This window comes from Chiloscyllium plagiosum, unplaced genomic scaffold (genome assembly GCF_037043375.1).
Source record: "Chiloscyllium plagiosum isolate Xiang-an unplaced genomic scaffold, Cpla_swu_hap1 HiC_scaffold_5, whole genome shotgun sequence".
NCBI classification, from domain to species: Eukaryota; Metazoa; Chordata; class Chondrichthyes; order Orectolobiformes; family Hemiscylliidae; genus Chiloscyllium; species Chiloscyllium plagiosum.
Window position 1 is genome coordinate 44,085,027 of NW_028270143.1, and position 18,451 is coordinate 44,103,477.

The 18,451-nt window shown below is 42.3% G+C and overlaps 1 protein-coding gene and 1 long non-coding RNA gene across 11 annotated transcripts in view; one reads left to right on the plus strand and one right to left on the minus strand.

Annotated features, from left to right (window-relative positions):
• The window catches only part of LOC148149916 (uncharacterized), a 56,665-nt gene extending 44,965 nt beyond the window's left edge, over positions 1–11,700 (minus strand). The window contains exon 1 of the long non-coding RNA XR_015757100.1: positions 11,677–11,700. This is a non-coding gene — a long non-coding RNA (uncharacterized LOC148149916). The remainder of the gene's footprint in view (positions 1–11,676) is intronic.
• Positions 11,701–11,851: 151 nt separating this feature from the next.
• ica1 (islet cell autoantigen 1) overlaps positions 11,852–18,451 on the plus strand; it is a 139,433-nt gene continuing 132,833 nt past the window's right edge. For 2 of the 10 annotated variants that reach the window (XM_043689868.2, XM_043689873.2), the window contains exon 1: positions 11,853–11,941. Coding sequence is in view for 1 of the 10 variants with exons in the window: in XM_043689875.2 (XP_043545810.2) it covers positions 12,371–12,397 (27 nt within the window). In the remaining 9 variants the exon portion in view is untranslated. The other 8 variants (XM_043689869.2, XM_043689877.2, XM_043689870.2 and 5 more) reach the window with 6 other exon arrangements.

The following is an 18,451-nucleotide window of genomic DNA, read 5'->3' on the forward strand; positions in this document are numbered from 1 at the left end:
CAGGCAACTGTCTGTGTGGAGTTTGCACATTCTCCCAGTGTCTGTGTGGGGGTGCTCTGGTTTCCTCCCAAAGTGCAGGTTAGGTGAATTAGCCATTCCAAATTGCCTGTAGCGTTAGGGGCATTAGTCAGGGGTAAATGTAGGAGAATTGTTCTGGGTGGGTTGCTCTTCAGAGGGTTGATGTGGACTTGTTGGGCCTAGACCTGTTTTCACACTGTAGGGGAATCTTATCTCATCTGAAATGTTAATATGGGTTTGTTAAATGCAAATTGTGTTTAATCAACTTGAAAAGTTTGATGAAATAACAAAGAGCATTAATAGATATGGCTTTTGTTAGACTTTCAAAAGGCATTTATTAAAGAACCACATGATAGGTTTTTTTAGGTGAAGCCCAAAGAATGAAAGGGATTGTGGCAAGATAAACATGAAGTTGGCTGAACATAGTGTTGCTGTTGCTTTTTTGGACCTCGGTAAGTGGGAATCCCCCAAGGATCAGTATCAGCACCATTGACTTTCACGGATTAATGACTTGGTATCTACGGGGCACAATTGCAGAATGACTCAGAATGTCCTCCAATTGCTGTTTGCTGCCAGTAAGCGGTGGACCCCACAATTAGCACTGTTGGCACCCCTATCTCCAGGACCCTAATAGTGGAAGCAAGAAATGGATGTGGTTATACATGAAGCTGACAGCATTAACAGGATGTAGGTGGGTGCTGAATGCAGTACTAGTGGGATGGGGAGCATTCTGCAAGGAACACAGGCATTTGCTCTCATGGGGTTAGTAGGAGGGTGGTGCGACGGATAGATCCCACTTAGTTTGGGATTGATGCACCCCAGTCTTCATGGAAAGTCCTACACCCGCTTTGAGGGGGGCAGAACAAAACGTCATGGAGGTACTTCTAGGCCCCAGCAGGTGTAGCAAGAGGACCATACTCCACATGGACACACCAAGGAAGGGCACAAAAGAAGCACAACACAGAAGGGGCCCCCAAATAAAGAATAGCCTATCCCATGGAGTCAATCTAGCAGGCATGGTTCAATGATCTGCAGGTGCACAAGGAACACGGTCAGTGCAGACCAAGGTTCTTCAGGGAAGCCATCACCTAGTTTTGTGTCATAATTCAGGATGAAGTAGAACCATAAGGTTTAGTGGACACTTAATGCACATGAATATCTCCATGCCTCTCAGTATCTAAGCCTCCAGCTCACTCCAAGATCAATGGAGATTCAAGGTTTGTGAGAAGATTTGTAGCTCGGGTGCTCGTTGTTGTGGTTCTGTTCGCTGAGCTGGGCATTTGTGTTGCAGATGTTTCGTCCCCTGTCTAGGTGACATCCTCAGTGCTTGGGAGCCTCCTGTGAAGCACTTCTGTGTTGTTTCCTCTGGCATTTACAGCGGTTTGTCTCTGCCGCTTCCGGTTGTCAGTTCCAGCTGTCTGCTGCAGTGGCCGGTATATTGGGTCCAGGTCGATGTTTTTGTTGATAGAATCTGTGGATGAGTGCCATGCCTCTAGGAATTCCCTGGCTGTTCTCTATTTGGCTTGTCCTAGAATAGTAGTGTTGTCTCAGTCGAACTCATGTTGCTTGTCATCTGCGTGTGTGGCTACTAAGGATAGCTGGTCGTGTCGTTTCGTGGCTAGTTGGTGTTCATGGATACGGATTGTTAGCTGTCTTCCTGTTTGTCCTATGTAGTGTTTTGTGTAGTCCTTGCATGGGATTTTGTACACTACATTGGTTTTGCTCCTGCTGGGTATCGGATCCTTTGTCCTGGTGAGTTGTTGTCTGAGAGTGGCTGTTGGTTTGTGTACTGTTATGAGTCCTAGTGGTCGCAGTAGTCTGGCTGTCAGTTCAGAAATGTTCTTGACGCATGGTAACGTGGCTCGTCCTTTGGGTTATGGCATGTCCTCATTCTGTTGTCTTTCCCTTAGGCATCTGTTGATGAAATTGCGGGGGTATCCATTTTTGGCGAATACATTGTAGAGTTGTTCTTCTTCCTCTTTTTGCAGTTCTGGTGTGCTGCAGTGTGTTGTGACCCTTTTGAACAGTATCTTGATGCAACTTCTTGTGTGTGTATTGGGGTGGTTGCTTTCGTAGTTCAGGACTTGGTCTGTGTGTATGGATCTCCTGGTGAATTCTCCATTCAGTGTTCTCTGTACCATCATGTCTAGGAATGGGAGTTGGTTATCCTTTTCTTCCTCTCTAGTGAATCTGATTCCTGTGAGTGTGGCGTTGATGATCCGGTGTGTGTTTTCTATTTCTGTTCTTTTAATGACTACAAAGGTGTCATCCACATATCTGACCCAGAGTTTGGGTTGAATTTGCTGTAGGACTGTTTGTTCTAGTCTTTGCATTACAGCTTCTGCTATGAGTCCAGAGATGGGTGAGCCCATGGGTGTGCCCTTGATTTGTTCATGTATTTGGTTGTTGAACATGAAGTGTGTTGTGAGGCACAGGTCCAGTAGTTTGAGTATGCAGTCTTTGTTGATACGTTCCCAGTCTTGTTGTCTGTTCTTGCAAGGACTGCAATCCTATGCAAGGACTGCACAAAACACTACATAGAACAAACAGAAGACAGCTAACGATCCGTATCCATGAACACCAACTAGCCACGAAACGACACGACCAGCTATCCTTAGTAGCCACACACGCAGATGACAAGCAACATGAGTTCGACTGAGACAACACTACTATTATAGGACAAGCCAAACAGAGAACAGCCAGGGAATTCCTAGAAGCATGGCACTCATCCACAGATTCTATCAACAAACACATCGACCTGGACCCAATATATCGGCCACTGCAGCGGACAGCTGGAACTGACAACCGGAAGCGGCAGAGACAAACCACTATAAATGCCAGAGGAAACAACACAGAAATGTTTCACAGGAGGCTCCCAAGCACTGAGGAGGTCACCTAAACAGGGGACGAAACGTCTGCAACACAAATGCCCAGCTCGGCGAACAGAACCACATCAATGGAGATTTTTGTGGGCTCTTCCAGGCTGCAAACCATTGCAACAAGGAGGAGATGACTAATGCTAGGCTAAAGTGAGCCACTAATTACTGCATGAGCAAACTGACCAAGGCAGTCAGGTGAGGAGAGTTATTGGTTTGGGGTGATCATTGGATTCCCTTGTGTGCAAGCACATGGTCATCAGACAAGGCAGCAGCCTTCATCAACAAGGAGTGTTTCCATCCCATCTGTGTATAATTGATTGATGGCCATCAAAAATGGATCTTTCAGCAGTATGCATGGATTCCTGGGAAGCACCTATAACATCCATATACCAAGTAGCCCTGGCTGCCAAAGCTGATGTGGCACCAGCCTCTGTTCTTCATCTACAGAGATGAATTCAGGGATGAATTCTTGGAGACATGACTATTCACACATATGAGGAAAGCTTGCATTGAAAGAGAAGAGGTATAATACCTGACACAGACTGCCTGAGCAATTATCAGGCTATTGGACTGCCAATGATGTGACTTGGGTATTGAGATTGATCTGGTGTAGTTCTTCAGTATGCCCCAGCAGATTATACTTGTATACCTGGTGCTGCATAGTAGGGAATTCTTGACTAAAGGAGAGAGTGGAGAGCCCCACAATACAGGTTCTGTCTGTTCTGAACACTCAGCTACAGATCATGACTTACAAGTTGACCTTCGTAACTTCAAACATTCTTCCAAAAAGCTGGAGTCAGTTTCGACACCAAGAATGTAATATGTCAAGCCAAACAGCAATAAGTAATGTAACTATAATATTAATAGATGTAGGAGCAGACGGAGGCCATTTAGCCCATCAATTCTTCTCTGCTATTCAATAAGATCATGGCTGATTTGATAATCCTCAACTTTTCCAAACAATCCTTGATTCCCTTATTGATTAAAAATTCTGTCTATCTCATGCCTGAATATGTTTAATGGCCCAGCTGCGACAGCCCTCTGGAGTAAAGAATTCCACAGGTTCATAAGTCTCTGAGAGCTGAAAGTCTTCCTCATTTCTGTCTAAAATGTGCAATCACTTATTCTGAGATTATGCTATCTGGTCCTGGACTCTCCCACAAGGGAAACAACCTTTCCCCACGAATCTTACATGTTTCAATAACGTTGTCTCTCATTCCAAATACCAATGTGTATAGGCTCAACATACTCAACATTTCCTTATACGACACTCCCTTTATACCTGATACCAGCCTATTTTAATTAATTTGCATTGGGGGGGGGGGCGCACTGAAAACTGTATACTGCCTATGTGGAAGATGATTAAGCCAAACTGTACTTTTTTGGGTGGAGGAAGAATATTATTAGTATTTCATTCTATAAATGCAGTTTGCTACGGTGCCCAGGACATCTGTGCCAAACTAAAGTAAAATATATCACTTCCTAGCCATCTAACTGCACCAGCAGAGTAAGTGAAAAATGTACTGAATATATATTAAATTCTATTGGAAAGATTTGAGTGACTTTCTCCCTCTGAGTTATAATTTGCCAATAGACAGAAGATGGTAGTCTAGTGGTAGTATTGCAAGACTATTAGTCCAGAAACTTCAAATGGTTTTTGAATTCCGCTATGACAGAAGCTGGAATTTTAATTCAATTTAAAAAAATGAAGAATTAAGAATCTATTGATGACCATGAAACGATTGTCAGAAGAAACCATCTGGCTCAGTACTGGCCTACATGTGCCTCCACACTCACAGCAATATGATTTACTCTAAACTGCCCTCTAAAATGACCAAGCAAGCCACTCAGTTGTATCAATTGCTACAAAGTTTCAATAAATGAAACTGGACCTAGGCACCAGTAAAGACAATGGCAGAAACAGCCCTGTTGGCCCTGCAAAGTCCTTGTTAACATCTGGGGGGTTGTGCCAAAGTTGAGAGAGGTGTCTCACAGATAAGTTATGCAACAGCCTTACAGGCAACGTCCCAGTTACACAATCACCAGCAGGACAGACCCATCAGAGGTGGCAGCACAATGGTATACATTCAGGAGGGAGTTGCCCTGGGAGTACTCAACATGACTCCAGGCCTAGTGAAGTCTCGTGACTTCAGGTAAAACACGGGCAAGGAAACCTGTTGATTACCACATACCATACCACCCTCTCTCAGTTGAATCAGAATTTCTCCATGATGAACATTTGGAGGAAACCCTGAGGGCACTAATGTGCAAAATATGTTCTGGTTGGGAAATTTCAATGTTCACCACCTAGAATGGCTTGGTAGCAGCACCACTGGTCAATCTGGTTGGTTCCTAAAGGACATAACTGCTGGACTGGTTCTGTGGCAGGTAGTAAGGGAACCAACAAGACGGAAAAATATACTTGAACTCATCCTTACCAATCTACTGGCTGCAGATGCATCGGTCTATGACGTATCGGTAGGAGTGACCACCGCACTGTCCCTGTGGAAATGAAGTCTCCTGTCCTCATATTGAGAAGCATATGTTGAAGCTGCACTCATATAGGCAAATGGGGAATATTCCACCACACTCCTGACTTGTGCGCTGTGGTGGTGGACAGGCTTTGGGGAGTCAGGAGGTGAGTTACTCGCTTTGTATTCCTAGCCACTGACCTGCTTTTGTAGCCATTGCATTTATATAGTAAGTCCAATTGAGTTTCTTGTTAATGGCAATCCTGAGGATGTTGCTAATAGGGTATTCAGTGATGGTAACACTGATGAATATCAAGGGTCAGTGATTTGCTTGGAATGGTCTTTGCCTGGTATTTGTGTGGCACAAATGTTATTTGCCACTTGTCAGCTCGAACCTGGAAATAGTTCAAATCTTTGTGCATTTAGACATGGACTGATTCAGTATCTGAAGAGTTGCGAATTATGCTGAACATTGTGCAATCATTGGTGACCTCTAACCCCACCTCTGAACTTATGATGGAGGGAAGAACATTGATGAAGCAGCTGAAAATGATTGGGTTTCAGACACAACCCTGAGGAACTCTTGCACAGATGTCCATGAGCTGAGATGACTGACCTCCAACAACCACAACTATCTTCCAGATATTACACCAACCAGCAGAGAGTTTGTTTCTTGATTCCCATTGATTTAAGTTTTGCCAGGGTTCCTTGATATCAACTTGGTCGAATGCAGCTTTGATGTCAAGAGCTGCTATTCTCACCTCACTTCTGGAATTCAGTTCTTTTGTCTGTGTTTGGATCAAAGCTTTATTGAGGTCAGCAGCCAAGTGGCCCTGGTGGAACCCAAACTGGGTATCACTGAGCAGGTTATTGCTAAGCAGATGCTGTTTGATTGAACTGTTGATGACACCTTCCATCACTTTGCTGATGATTGAGATCAACTGATAGGTGGGAATTGGCTGGGTTGGAATTATCCTGCTTTTTGTCTACAGGACATACCTTTACAATTGTCCACATTGTTGGATAGATGGCAGTGTTGTAAATGCATTAGAAGATATTGGCTAGGGGAGCGGCAGATTCTGGAACATAAGTACTATCGCTAGAATGTTGTCAGGATTCATATCCTTTGCAGTACCCAGTGATTTCAACAGTTTCTTGGTATCATGTGGAGTGAATCAAATTGACTGAAGATTGTTATCTATGATACTAGGCACTACTGTAGGAGGCAGAGATGGATCATCCACTTGGCACTTCTGGCTGAAAATTGGTGCAAATGTTTCAGCCTTATCTTTTGCACTGATGTGTTGAACTCTTCCATCATTAAGGTGGGGATATTTGTGGAGCCGTCTCCTCCAGGGAGACTTGTTTAGTTGTCCACCACCATTCACAACTGGATGTAGTAGGACTGGAGAGCTTATATCTGATCCGTTAGTTATGAGATTGCTTAGCTCTGTCTATCACTCACTGCATATGCTATTTGCCACAAAGTAATCCTGTTTGGTAGCTTCACCAGATTGACATCTCACTTTTAGATATGCTTCTGGCATGCCCTCTTGCACTCTCCATTGAACCAGGGTTGACCCCTAGCTTGATGGTAATGGTTGAGTGGAAGATATGTTTGACCAAAAGGTTACAGATTGTTCTGGTGTACAATTTGACTGTTGTTGATGGTCCACAACATTTCCCGGATGCTAGGTATTGAGTTGCTAGATCTGTTTGAAATCTAACCGATTTAGCACCATGATGGTGCCACATAACATAATGGATCCTATATTAATGCCCAGTTAAAGAGCCACATCCTGCCAGCACTGGTATTAATACAGTGACTGCCGTGATCTCACCATGCGAGGAACACAACAAATTAACCCATGCAGGGATTACTTCTTGGCTCCCAATGACTTCAAAGCTACCTCAAGGTCAATGGCACCAACACACTGTGGCCACACAAATAAAGAGAGCATCAAAAGTAGACTCCAGACAGTCTCCCAAATTGCTGGCCAATCAAAAATATAGAAATAAGAAAGAGATGACATCCCTGGAGATAAACGATAGAACATCAGACAATCATTGAAATTACAGGACAATCCCATACAAACCACCATCCCACAACACCCATCATTATTAGCGTCGACCACTGGGTTAGTGTCACTTCACCAGTGACTACCTCCCTGTGGTCGTGCAGCTCTCGCAGGTCAGTACTTTCATCACAAGGTCCTGAATTGCAGATAACATGGTGGGCTTTCCCTAAAACAGTGACCTGGAGTGCTCACTTACTTTCCAGTTGAGACTCTCATCACCTCCAATCATTACCATTCAAAAGGTGTAATTAATTAAACAACACAATAACTGCAAAGTTGCTGTTGGGTAGAATGTAGGATTCTATTATGTCTAATATTACTTCTTAGAAAATACATAATATCAGCCACTTGAGGTACTTTGTGTAACAGACTTAGGTATTAAGCAAATAGGGCTGAACCTTATTTTTTTTGACTGAGTCGAAATTGTGTGTTTTTAGAAGGATTCTTCATCATGAGGCCTAATGGGTTTCTTTGCCTTATCTTACCAAATCCACCTCATTAATTGTCTATCCCATCCTTATCATTCCTCATTTTTGTCCCATCTTACCATTCCCATTTCCTGTACAACTTGCCACTCAGTAGATTCCACTAGCAACCCTCACATATGCTCCATTTTTAAAAACCTGCTGTGCTACCATAAAAACACTCTCAGTCCAGAGTTGCTTCGAATGTTCCTGACATTTGCCCTGGAGGAAATCCGCACCTCACTTTATGGTCAGGGTCATACAGTGCTGCTGAACCAGGTTGTGAATAGGAGGAATCTCCTTTTCTCCAAGACTAACAGTGAAAGTCATGACACTAGGTCACGGTCATTAGCCTGGTCTGAGGATACAACTCAGTTGAAAGCACCCTCAGCCATCTGCAGGAATGTCGAGAGCAATAGGAAGAAGGTTAATGACCGTCAGAGTCAGTTCTACTATCTTCTCTCTATACCACACATTTACTCTATTTCTGTTTCTGTATCCATCTCCCACCAAGGTTCATTCTCAACGATTCTCACTATTGCATGCAACATCTTCCCATACTTGTTGTGGCGCTTCACAGTCCCCGAGACGTACTATCTGCTTGGGACAACTCCCCATCTTTACTGAAAGTATCAGCTGCGTTACCCACTTTCATCTCCTGTAAAACTTCGATAATTAGCAATTGCAGATGATAGAACATAGAACATAGAACATAGAAGAATACAGCGCAGTACAGGCCCTTGGGCCCTCGATGTTGCGCCGATCCAAGCCCACCTAAACTACACTAACCCACTATCCTCCATATACCTATCCAATGCCCTCTTAAATGCCCATAAAGAGGGAGAGTCCACCACTGTTACTGGCAGGGCATTCCATGAACTAACGACTCGCTGAGTGAAGAACCTACCCCTAACATCAGTCCTATATCTACCCCCGCTTAATTTAAAGCTATGCCCCCTTGTAATACCCGACTCAATTCGCGGGAAAAGGTTCATACTGTCGACCCTATCTAACCCCCTAATCATCTTGTACACCTCAATCAAGTCACCCCTAAACCTTCTTTTCTCTAGTGAAAACAGCCCCAAGTGCCTCAGTCTTTCCTCATACGATTTTCCTTTCATACCAGGCAACATCCTGGTAAACCTCCTCTGCACCCGTTCCAATGCCTCCACATCCTTCCTATAGTATGGCGACCAAAACTGCACACAATATTCCAGATGCGGCCGTACCAGAGTCTTATACAACTGCATCATGACCTCAGGACTCCGGAACTCAATTCCTCTACCAATAAAAGCCAGTACGCCATATGCCTTCCTCACCGCACTATTTACCTGGGTGGCAACTTTCAGAGATCTGTGTACATAGACACCAAGATCCCTCTGCTCATTCACACTACCAAGTATCCGACCATTAGCCCAGTACCCCATCTTTTTGTTATTTTTCCCAAAGTGAATCACCTCGCACTTAGCTACATTGAATTCCATCTGCCACCTTTCTGCCCAGCTCTGCAGCTTCTCTATATCCTGCTGTAACCTGCCACATGCTTCCTCACTGTCAACAACTCCTCCGACTTTCGTGTCATCCGCAAACTTGCTCACCCAACCTTCTAACCCCTCTTCCAGGTCATTTATAAAAATGACAAACAGCAATGGTCCCAAAACAGATCCTTGCGGAACACCGCTAGTGACGGCACTCCATGAAGAAACTTTGCCATCAACTACTACCCTCTGTCTTCTTCCATCCAGCCAATTCCTAATCCAAACCTCCAACTCACCCTCAATGCCATATCTCCGTATTTTCTGATAGTGTGTGTATTTTTGTTTCTTTTTCATGAAAGGGGAGATGTTTAGAGAAAAGCAATTGTACTTGTTGTTCCAGCTGGCTTGTCATAGTCATAGAGTCATAAAGATATACAAGATGGAAACAGACCCTTCGGTCCAACCTGTCCACGTGGACCAGATATCCCAACCTAATCTAGTCCCACCTGCCAGCACCCGGCCCATATCCCTCCAAACCCTTCCTATTCATATACCCATCCAGATGCCTTTTAAATGTTGCAATTGTACCAGCCTCCACCACTTCTTCTGACAGCTCATTCCATACATGCACCACCCTCTGCGTGAAAAAGTTTCCCCTTAGGTCTCTTTTATATCTTTCCCCTCTCACCCTAAACCTAAGACTTCTAGTTCTGGACTCCCCCACCCCAGGGAAAATACTTTATTTATCCTATCCATGCCTCTCATAATTTTGTAACCCTCTATAAGGTCACCCACCAACCTCTGATGCTCGAGAGAAAACAGCCCCAGCTTGTTCAGCCTCTCCCTATAGCTCAAATCCTCCAAACCTGGCAACATCCTTGTAAATCTTTTCTGATCCCTTTCAAGTTTCACAACATCTTTCTGATAAGAAGGAGACCAGAATTGCATGCAATAATCAATGTCTAATCAATGTCCTGTACAGCCTCAACATGACCTCCCAACCCCTGTACTCAATACTCTGACCAATAAAGGAAAGCATATCAAATGCCTTCTTCGCTATCCTATCTACCTGTGACTCCACTTTCAAAGAGCTATGAACCTGCCCTCCAAGGTCTCTTTGTTCAGCAACACTTCCTCGGAACTCACCCTTAAGTGTAGAAGTACTGCTAAGATTTGCTTTCCCAAAATGCAGCACCTCATATTTATCTAAATTAAACTCCATCTGCCACTTCTCAGCCCATCTGATCAAGATCCCGTTGTAATCTGAGGTAATCTTCTTTGCTGTCCACTACACCTCCAATTTTGGTGTCACCTACAAACTTACAAACTGTACCGCTTATGCTCACATCCAAATCATTTATATAAATGATACAAAATAGTGGACCCAGCACCGATCCTTGTCGCACTCCACTGGTCACAGGCCTCCAGTTTGAAAGACAACCCTCCACCACTACTCTGTGTCTTCTACCAGTTATCTCTGCCTGGAACATGCTGCCATAGATGGGGGTGGCAGCAATTACAATAGCAATGTTTAAGAAGCATTTTGACAAGAGGAATACAGAGGACAGCATCGTGGCAAAAAGTGGGCCAAAAGGCCTGTTCTTCTTTGTGTGCAGTCTGTGGCAGCCATTAAAACAAACCTCTTATAACACAGTCCTGCTCGGTGCAATCAAGTTTAGATTAGATTCCCTATAGCGTGGAAACAGGCCATTTGGCCCAACAAGTCCATACCGACACTCCGAAGAGTAGCCCACCCAGACCCATTTCCTAATGCACCTAACACTATGGGCAATTTATAATGACCAATTCACCTGACCTCCATATCTTTGGACTGTGGGAGGAAACCTGAGCACCTGGAGGAAACCCACGCACTCACGGGGAGAATGTGCAAACTCCACTCAGACAGGCACCCAAGGCTGGAATCAAACCTAGGTCCCTGGTAGCTGTGAGGCAGCAGTGCTAACCACTGAGCAACCGTGCCTTTATTGAAATATTGTTTACTAAACATTTGCTGGGAAATTGAAACAGAGCACCGTTCCCTTCTACAGTAAATGGAATCAGAGTACCAAATCACAGGTAAGTCCATTGCTCTAGATCTTAGTACTCCATCCTCTCCACTTTGCTACCTACCAACTATCTTTCAAAATATTCCCTTTTTGTCTGCGCCTTTGATTTGCATTCTATTCACCTCTTTTCATCCCTTTATGTCCCTTCAATATACTGCTTTCCATCCTTATACGAGTCATTCCGCGTGTGCTGGATTGTTTGTGCAGAGGGCTATTACTTACGAGGTCGTTTAATGAGTCCGTCTGCTAACTCCTAGCACCCCAATGCAGAGAGCAGCTAAAGGGAATGTGAGGTGGCCCCCAGTTGCTGTGGAACGGAAACAGCTGAGTGACAGGCTGCTGGAATGCTACGTGTTCTCCGGGCATTGTTGACGCGGGCGTGCGTCAGAGACACACCTGAGCGGCGCGTTGAACGCTTGGAGCCTGCAGCATCAGCTGCTGCTTCCTGTCCCTACAGCCCACTCAACACAGGTATCAGCAACATCTGGTAGGTGGGAACCCCATCCCTCCCGACCAATTGAAGTATTGTTGCTGGGGGGGAAATTCGATACGTTATTTAAAGCACGCTGCAGAGAAAACAAAACAAATAGGGATTGACGTTTTATTATTGTCGTGTTCTCGATCAGCGCATCTGCGGGAAGACTAAGCTAAACAAGGCGCCGTTTCTCTTGTACAGAACCGAATTAATTTCGACACCAGACTGCAGGTTCTGTAGCTTTGTCATTTCTTGCTGCTATGTGTCTGTATGTTTGTTGCAAACTGGGCGGCCGTTGGTCTTCCATATGGAAAGGTGGCCTAGAAGGATGCAAAGGAAGCAGTGTATTTCTAGGATGTGATGTTTTCCAACACCCGGCTGTGCTGCAAGATGGCAGAAGCTCACAGCGTTTCCTGCGTGATCTCTTGGATTTACTGAATAATGCTTGGCTCTTTTAGGGAGTATTTGGTAAGATATTGAAACATCGATCAGGATGTATTGTAACCACTTGAGAAACTGCTGTCATATACAGTAAGTTTAATTGTTGCCTTTGAATAAAAGTCTTTACTAAATAATTTTAGGTACTTTTAGGAAGGAAAGTGAGTTAGTTTATTACGACTGTCATGCGCAAACAATATATGTATATTTGTAAACAAAATATTTCAAACCATTTTAGGGAAGAGAGAGGTTTTGTATTTAAATAAACATTTTGTATATAAATAACATTGCTATAATGACTTCTGTTCCTATTTGTTTGGAAATTAGAGCAGCCTGTCATTTCTGCATTGAAATGATGTAAAATGATTTGCTTTTTTAAAAAATGGGCAATCTTTAAATATGTTGTACCTGTCAGAGTAGAATCTTGGGCAAAGTATCAGCTTTGTTCTGATCTGTGTATAATATCCTACAAACAATTCATAGTAATCTGCACTATTTGGAAATGCATTTTTTAATTGAACAGTTGCCATACATTTGTGTGTTTTAATTTTAGTGACCTAGCCATTAGAATATATAATCTATTTCTCTTGAAACCATTGCATATCCATGCACTCTTTCCAGTTCAGATTCCAGTAACGCCACTGCTAATGTTAAGTACTTTTAATTATAGTGCGTCAAGTTAAATCTGGGCAAAGGAATTGGTAATGAAAATTTTTATTTTAGAAAAGAACAAACTGAAACTTTAAGATTGGATGTTATAATGCCCTGGTTCAATTATTACTCAGTCATGTAATCACATTTTAAATAAAGACTATACTAGGCCTTGACATCTCACATAAAATGTGAATTGATTTTTGAGAATTATATTAAGACGCACCCAGGCTAGTTTGAAAACACCTTCCAAATCTGTGAGTTTTACCAGCTAAAAGGGCAAGGGAAGCAGATGCATGGGAATACAACCACCAGTAAGTGCCTTCCAAACCACACTCCATACTCACTTGGAAATATAGAATTATATCACCGTTCCCTTTCTGTCACAGATTCAAATTCATGTAACTCCCTTCCTAACAGTACTGTGAGTGTGCCTACTCAACGTAGACATCTATAGCTCAAGAGGACAGTTCTCCAGGGCATTTTGGGGATAGTGACACCCACATCCCACGAACAAGTTTATAAAATAAGTTTTGTGTATGGCATGCATTTCTTGCCTTTCTTGTGATTTCTTGTGATCATAAACCTTTAGTTGTGTCTTGATGTCAATATAAAATTCTAGAAGAGCATCTAGCCTTCATACAAATTGTTGGTCACAGGTGCTTATGGCCTTTCAACGCTTCCAGCTGATGTTATCACCCAGTTAGGCCTGATGTTTTGCCCTTCCCTGAAGGATATTCAAAATAAGTCATTTCCCACTGTATTGTCTTTTTTTTAATGGTCGATGCTGCTGTCTCTGCTTATCATCTAATTCTTGTGATAGTCATGAATTTTATTAATTTGCCATCAGTAAGTTGACCTATGGATTATTACCTTGCAAATTCTGCTCCATTTCTAAGCAAGGATCTTCTTTCTTCATGAGTGTGAAAGATTAAACATACAAGACGTCAAGAGGTCTGTTATTTCCAAGCAGTCACTGATAGCTGGCGCTCTATTCACATTTTAATTGGATGGTGCCAATTTTTGTCTTGTCTGCTGGTTTTATTCATTTTTGCCTCATTCCTCCATAGTTCACTGATGTTTTTCTTACCCAGTGATCTGTTAATTTACTAATTCTACTTGCGGCTAGTTCTCTATTAATTCACTGATGTTCCCTTTATTAATGTCTTGGCTTTTCTATTGCTGCAGTATTTCAATCATTCATTTGAAGTTGTATGTTGCTCTATTAACTTACTGATTTGTTCATTTGCTCATTGTTTCATGACTTCATTAATTCAGTACTGTCTGTTGCTTTGTTAATTTATTGATTTGTGCATTTTTCTCATACTACTTTATTTCACCATCTACAGTATATGCATCATTGATTTGGTGCATCTGTCATATGAATTATTGATTCAGTCTTAGCTGGTGCTGTATTCATTTATTAATGATTTGTGATTGCTCAGTCATGTTGCAACACTTATCAATAACATTTCATTGTTATGATTGATTGTTCATGTATGTTGTTTCTGTTGTTTGGGTTGTCCTGCTACAAATCTGTGGCTGTGTTTAAGGTGGCTGGAGAGGCCAAAAGGCAGTTTGTAGGTCCATTGGAATTGCTAGTTGAGTTTTTTTTTTGGATGAATTGGATGCAGTACATTTTGTGCATGCTCTCGCCAATATTAGTTGATGATGTGAATGAAGAGGATACCTTCCCATCCAGCCTGTCTGTGCTTCTCATAGTTTTATACATCTCAATCGTGTCCCTCTTAGTCTCCTCCATTCCATGGAAAACAACCCCAATCTATCTTTCTAACAAAAACTTCCAGCTCAGGCAGCATTCTGGTAAATCTCCAGTGCACCCTCCCCAATGCAATCACCATTCGACAACGCTTCACTCCAGAGCTTCATTCAGTACTCTAGCTGTGAACTAACTATCATTTTATATAGTTCCTGCATAATTTTGCTGCTCTTGAACTCCATGCCTCATCTAATAAATGCAAGTAACTGAGTGATTAGATAAGTTTGAAAACTCAGCATGGAAACTTTTAGTGCTGTATGAGAAATGCTCCTTCTTGTTCCTTTATAACATTAAAAAATAGCCAATCAACAAGTGATTCTTTACACAAGTATATAGGTACATCTATAAAGAATTTGTTTTTCCATTGTACTTGGTGATTTGTGACTTTGGCCTGTATACAGCATTTTCCATTATATACACTCAAAATGTAAATTTGTTTAGAGTAAATATGTTTAATAAATGTGGATAATTAGAAAGATCTGACTACCTAAGAATAGAATAGCCTTTTTTAGAGTCATAGAGTCATAGAGATGTACAGCATGGAAACAGACCCTTTGGTCCAATCTGTCCATGCCAACCAGATATCCCAACCCAATCTAGTCCCATTTGCCAGCACCCGGCCCAAATCCCTCCAAACCCTTCCTATTCATATACCCATCCAAATGCCCCTTAAATGTTGCAATTATACCAGCCTCCACCACATCCTCTGGCAGCTCATTCCATACACGTACCACCCTCTGCGTGAAAAAGTTGCCCCTTAGGTCTCTTTTATATCTTTCCCCTCTCACCCTAAACCCATGCCCTCTAGTTCTGGACTCCCAGACCCCAGGGAAAAGACTTTGCCTATTTATCCTATCCATGCCTCTCATAATTTTGTAAACCTCTATAAGGTCACCCCTCAGCCTCCGACGCTCCAGGGAAAACAACCACAGCCTGTTCAGCCTCTCCCTGTAGCTCAGATCCTCCAACCCTGGAAACATCCTTGTAAATCTTTTCTGAACCTGTTCAAGTTTCACAACATCTTTCCGATAGGAAGGAGACCAGAATTGCTCGCAATATTCCAACAGTGGCCTAGCCAATGTCCTGCACACCGAATTGTCACCTCTTTGATGCCATGTTAGGTACAGGGTACCCAGGTACAGATACTTTTAAGTGTTTATAACAGAACTAAAAGAGTAATAAAAAGTCTAGCATAGGAATACAAAGTTTTAAAAAGTGGTCAACTTACTTTTTATTCTTATTTTGGATTTTGAGTATCTTTAATAGTACTCAAATTATAGACCTTTTCAATGAGTCTGTGCACATAGGGCTTCAGAACACGAGGCCTCTCTGTGTCCATGCGATAGTCTCTGACCCCAGGACTCTCCTCCCAGGTTAGCCATGGCTTGCTCTGCTCTCGCTCCGGGCTCTGTGCTCCGGTCACGACTTGCTTCCAGGGCTTGCCTTCCGCGATGGCATGGTCTCTAACTCATTTCCTGCACAGGGCTGGTTTCAGGCTCCCTCCATTCTCTATTCCCTCTGGGTATGGTAGTTTAAGAAGTTTAAATGTTGTTGGAAAATCTGCAGAAAAGAGGGATAAAAGAGGAGAGAAAGCTAAAAGAAAAGTAGAATAGGCGAGTAGAGGAGCCCTGGCTGGAGCACCTTATTCTGCTGCAACCTTGAACCCTGGGTCAGCGTATTGGTGAAATAATAGCCAGGATAATGATGCATTTTTGCCAGTAAGGGAAAGGGGTTGGAATCATACCTCAGGTAGCCCTGAACGTGGCAGTGATGAGTTTAGACAGACCTCAGTCTGGCAGTAGAAAGCAACTTGACCTGTGCAATGGGAATCACAAATTGTTGAAGAGACATTAATATTCTGGAAGGATGAATAAATCCAATGGACGTGCTTTGATATTTTTTAAATGTCTGACTTTCTCTGTCAGGATCATGAAACTCAAATCTGTAAATACTTTAGCCATCTAAGGGGATAATTCCTTTTAGCTTAAATCACACCTATTTGTCTTTCTATTTGAAAGAAAGGGCTTTCATAGAAAAGAAAGCTGAAATTCAGTATTTTCCATATTTGAGAACTTTGATACGACAACAAAGCAATATATTATGAATTTTCATCACACTATAATTCTCAGTGTTCTAATTACACAGTTTAGTTAACAACCCAGAGGGTTTAGGTGTCTTCATGGAATTATGTATAGAAGTTTGGTTTTATCAGAGAATAACCATGTGATTAGCTTTGATTGGGCTTTCATACAAGGGATACTTTAATTCAGTCTTGGAATTTGAATATCACCAACTCGGCCAGAATTTATTGCCTATTCTTTATTGGCTTTGAGGAGGTGGCGTGAGATACTGTCTTGAATCACTTTTCTCCTTGGTGTGATGGTGTTTTAAAGGAAAGAATTCCACTCTTTCAATCAACTGACTGTTACAGAAGTGATTATAATTCCAAGTCAGGATGATGTGTGGGTTAGAGAGGTGCTTATACACAGCCTTGAATGTTGGGATATTTTTCTTGTTAGAGCAGCACTATGCTTCTGATGCATTACAAAATGTGTTCCATTCCTTAGCAATCCAGACTTCGCACTGAGCGCAGAAAAAAAAAGTACGTCAAGGTGATATGACACATCAGAATGAGGGCAAACTGTGCTACAAAATGTGGATTTAAAAATATCTGTAATTCTACAAATTTTATTGATAACTCATTTTAATACTTTGCCATATACCTACATAAGACTCATCTGAATATAAGCTATTTAAGGTTATATTTTTTCAATAATTATTTCTTCCAAAGTCCAGTGACTTTGAGTCAAAAATTTTCTGCCAGCTGGTAATTGGTTCGAACTTTGTATCTTGGAGGAAGAAGGAAGACATTGACTGTCTGGAAAAGTGGGTATAATTCATCTTTTGAGCTTTGTCTCTCTAATGAATGCAGTTGATTTGCCTTAGCATGACCACTAAAGTAACCATCTGGATGTTAATTCTTGTCCCCCTTATATGAAAAGCTGGCTGTATTTATGATCAAATTCAAAAAAAACCTCAAGCGCTCAAATGCATCTTTTCATTGGAAAAGACAGATTCCATGACCACACTGAAAAGGCAGAAAGCTGCAGAGAAGCATTCTCAACTCCTGTAACTGGCAGAGGTTGTAGATTTCTGAAGTGTTGTCAACGGAACCGTAGTGAGCTCCTGAAGTTTATCTTATAGTACATATTGCTGCCACTGTGCATCAGTGTTGAAGGGAGTGAATGTGGAAGGTGGTGATAGGATGTCAGTCAAGCAGGATAGTTTGTCCTGGATGGGGTGGATGTTTTTGAATTGTGTTTGAGCCATACTCATCAGTCCAATGGAGAGTATTCCATCACACCGATGACCTATGCCTTGCAGATGACAGAGAGGTTTTGGGAGTCAGGAGGTGAGTTATTCACTGCAGAATTCTTAGCCTTTGATCTGTTCCTGGGGCCACAATATTTTTGTGGCTGATCCAGTTCAGGTTCTGATCAGTGGTAACTATTGGATGTTGATAGTAGGGGATTCAGTAAAGGTAATGCCATTGAATAACAAATGGTGATGGTTAGATTCATTTTTGTTAGTGTTATTACCTGGCACCGGAGTTCAAAATGTTATTTGCCATTTACCAGACTTTTTTGAAATCT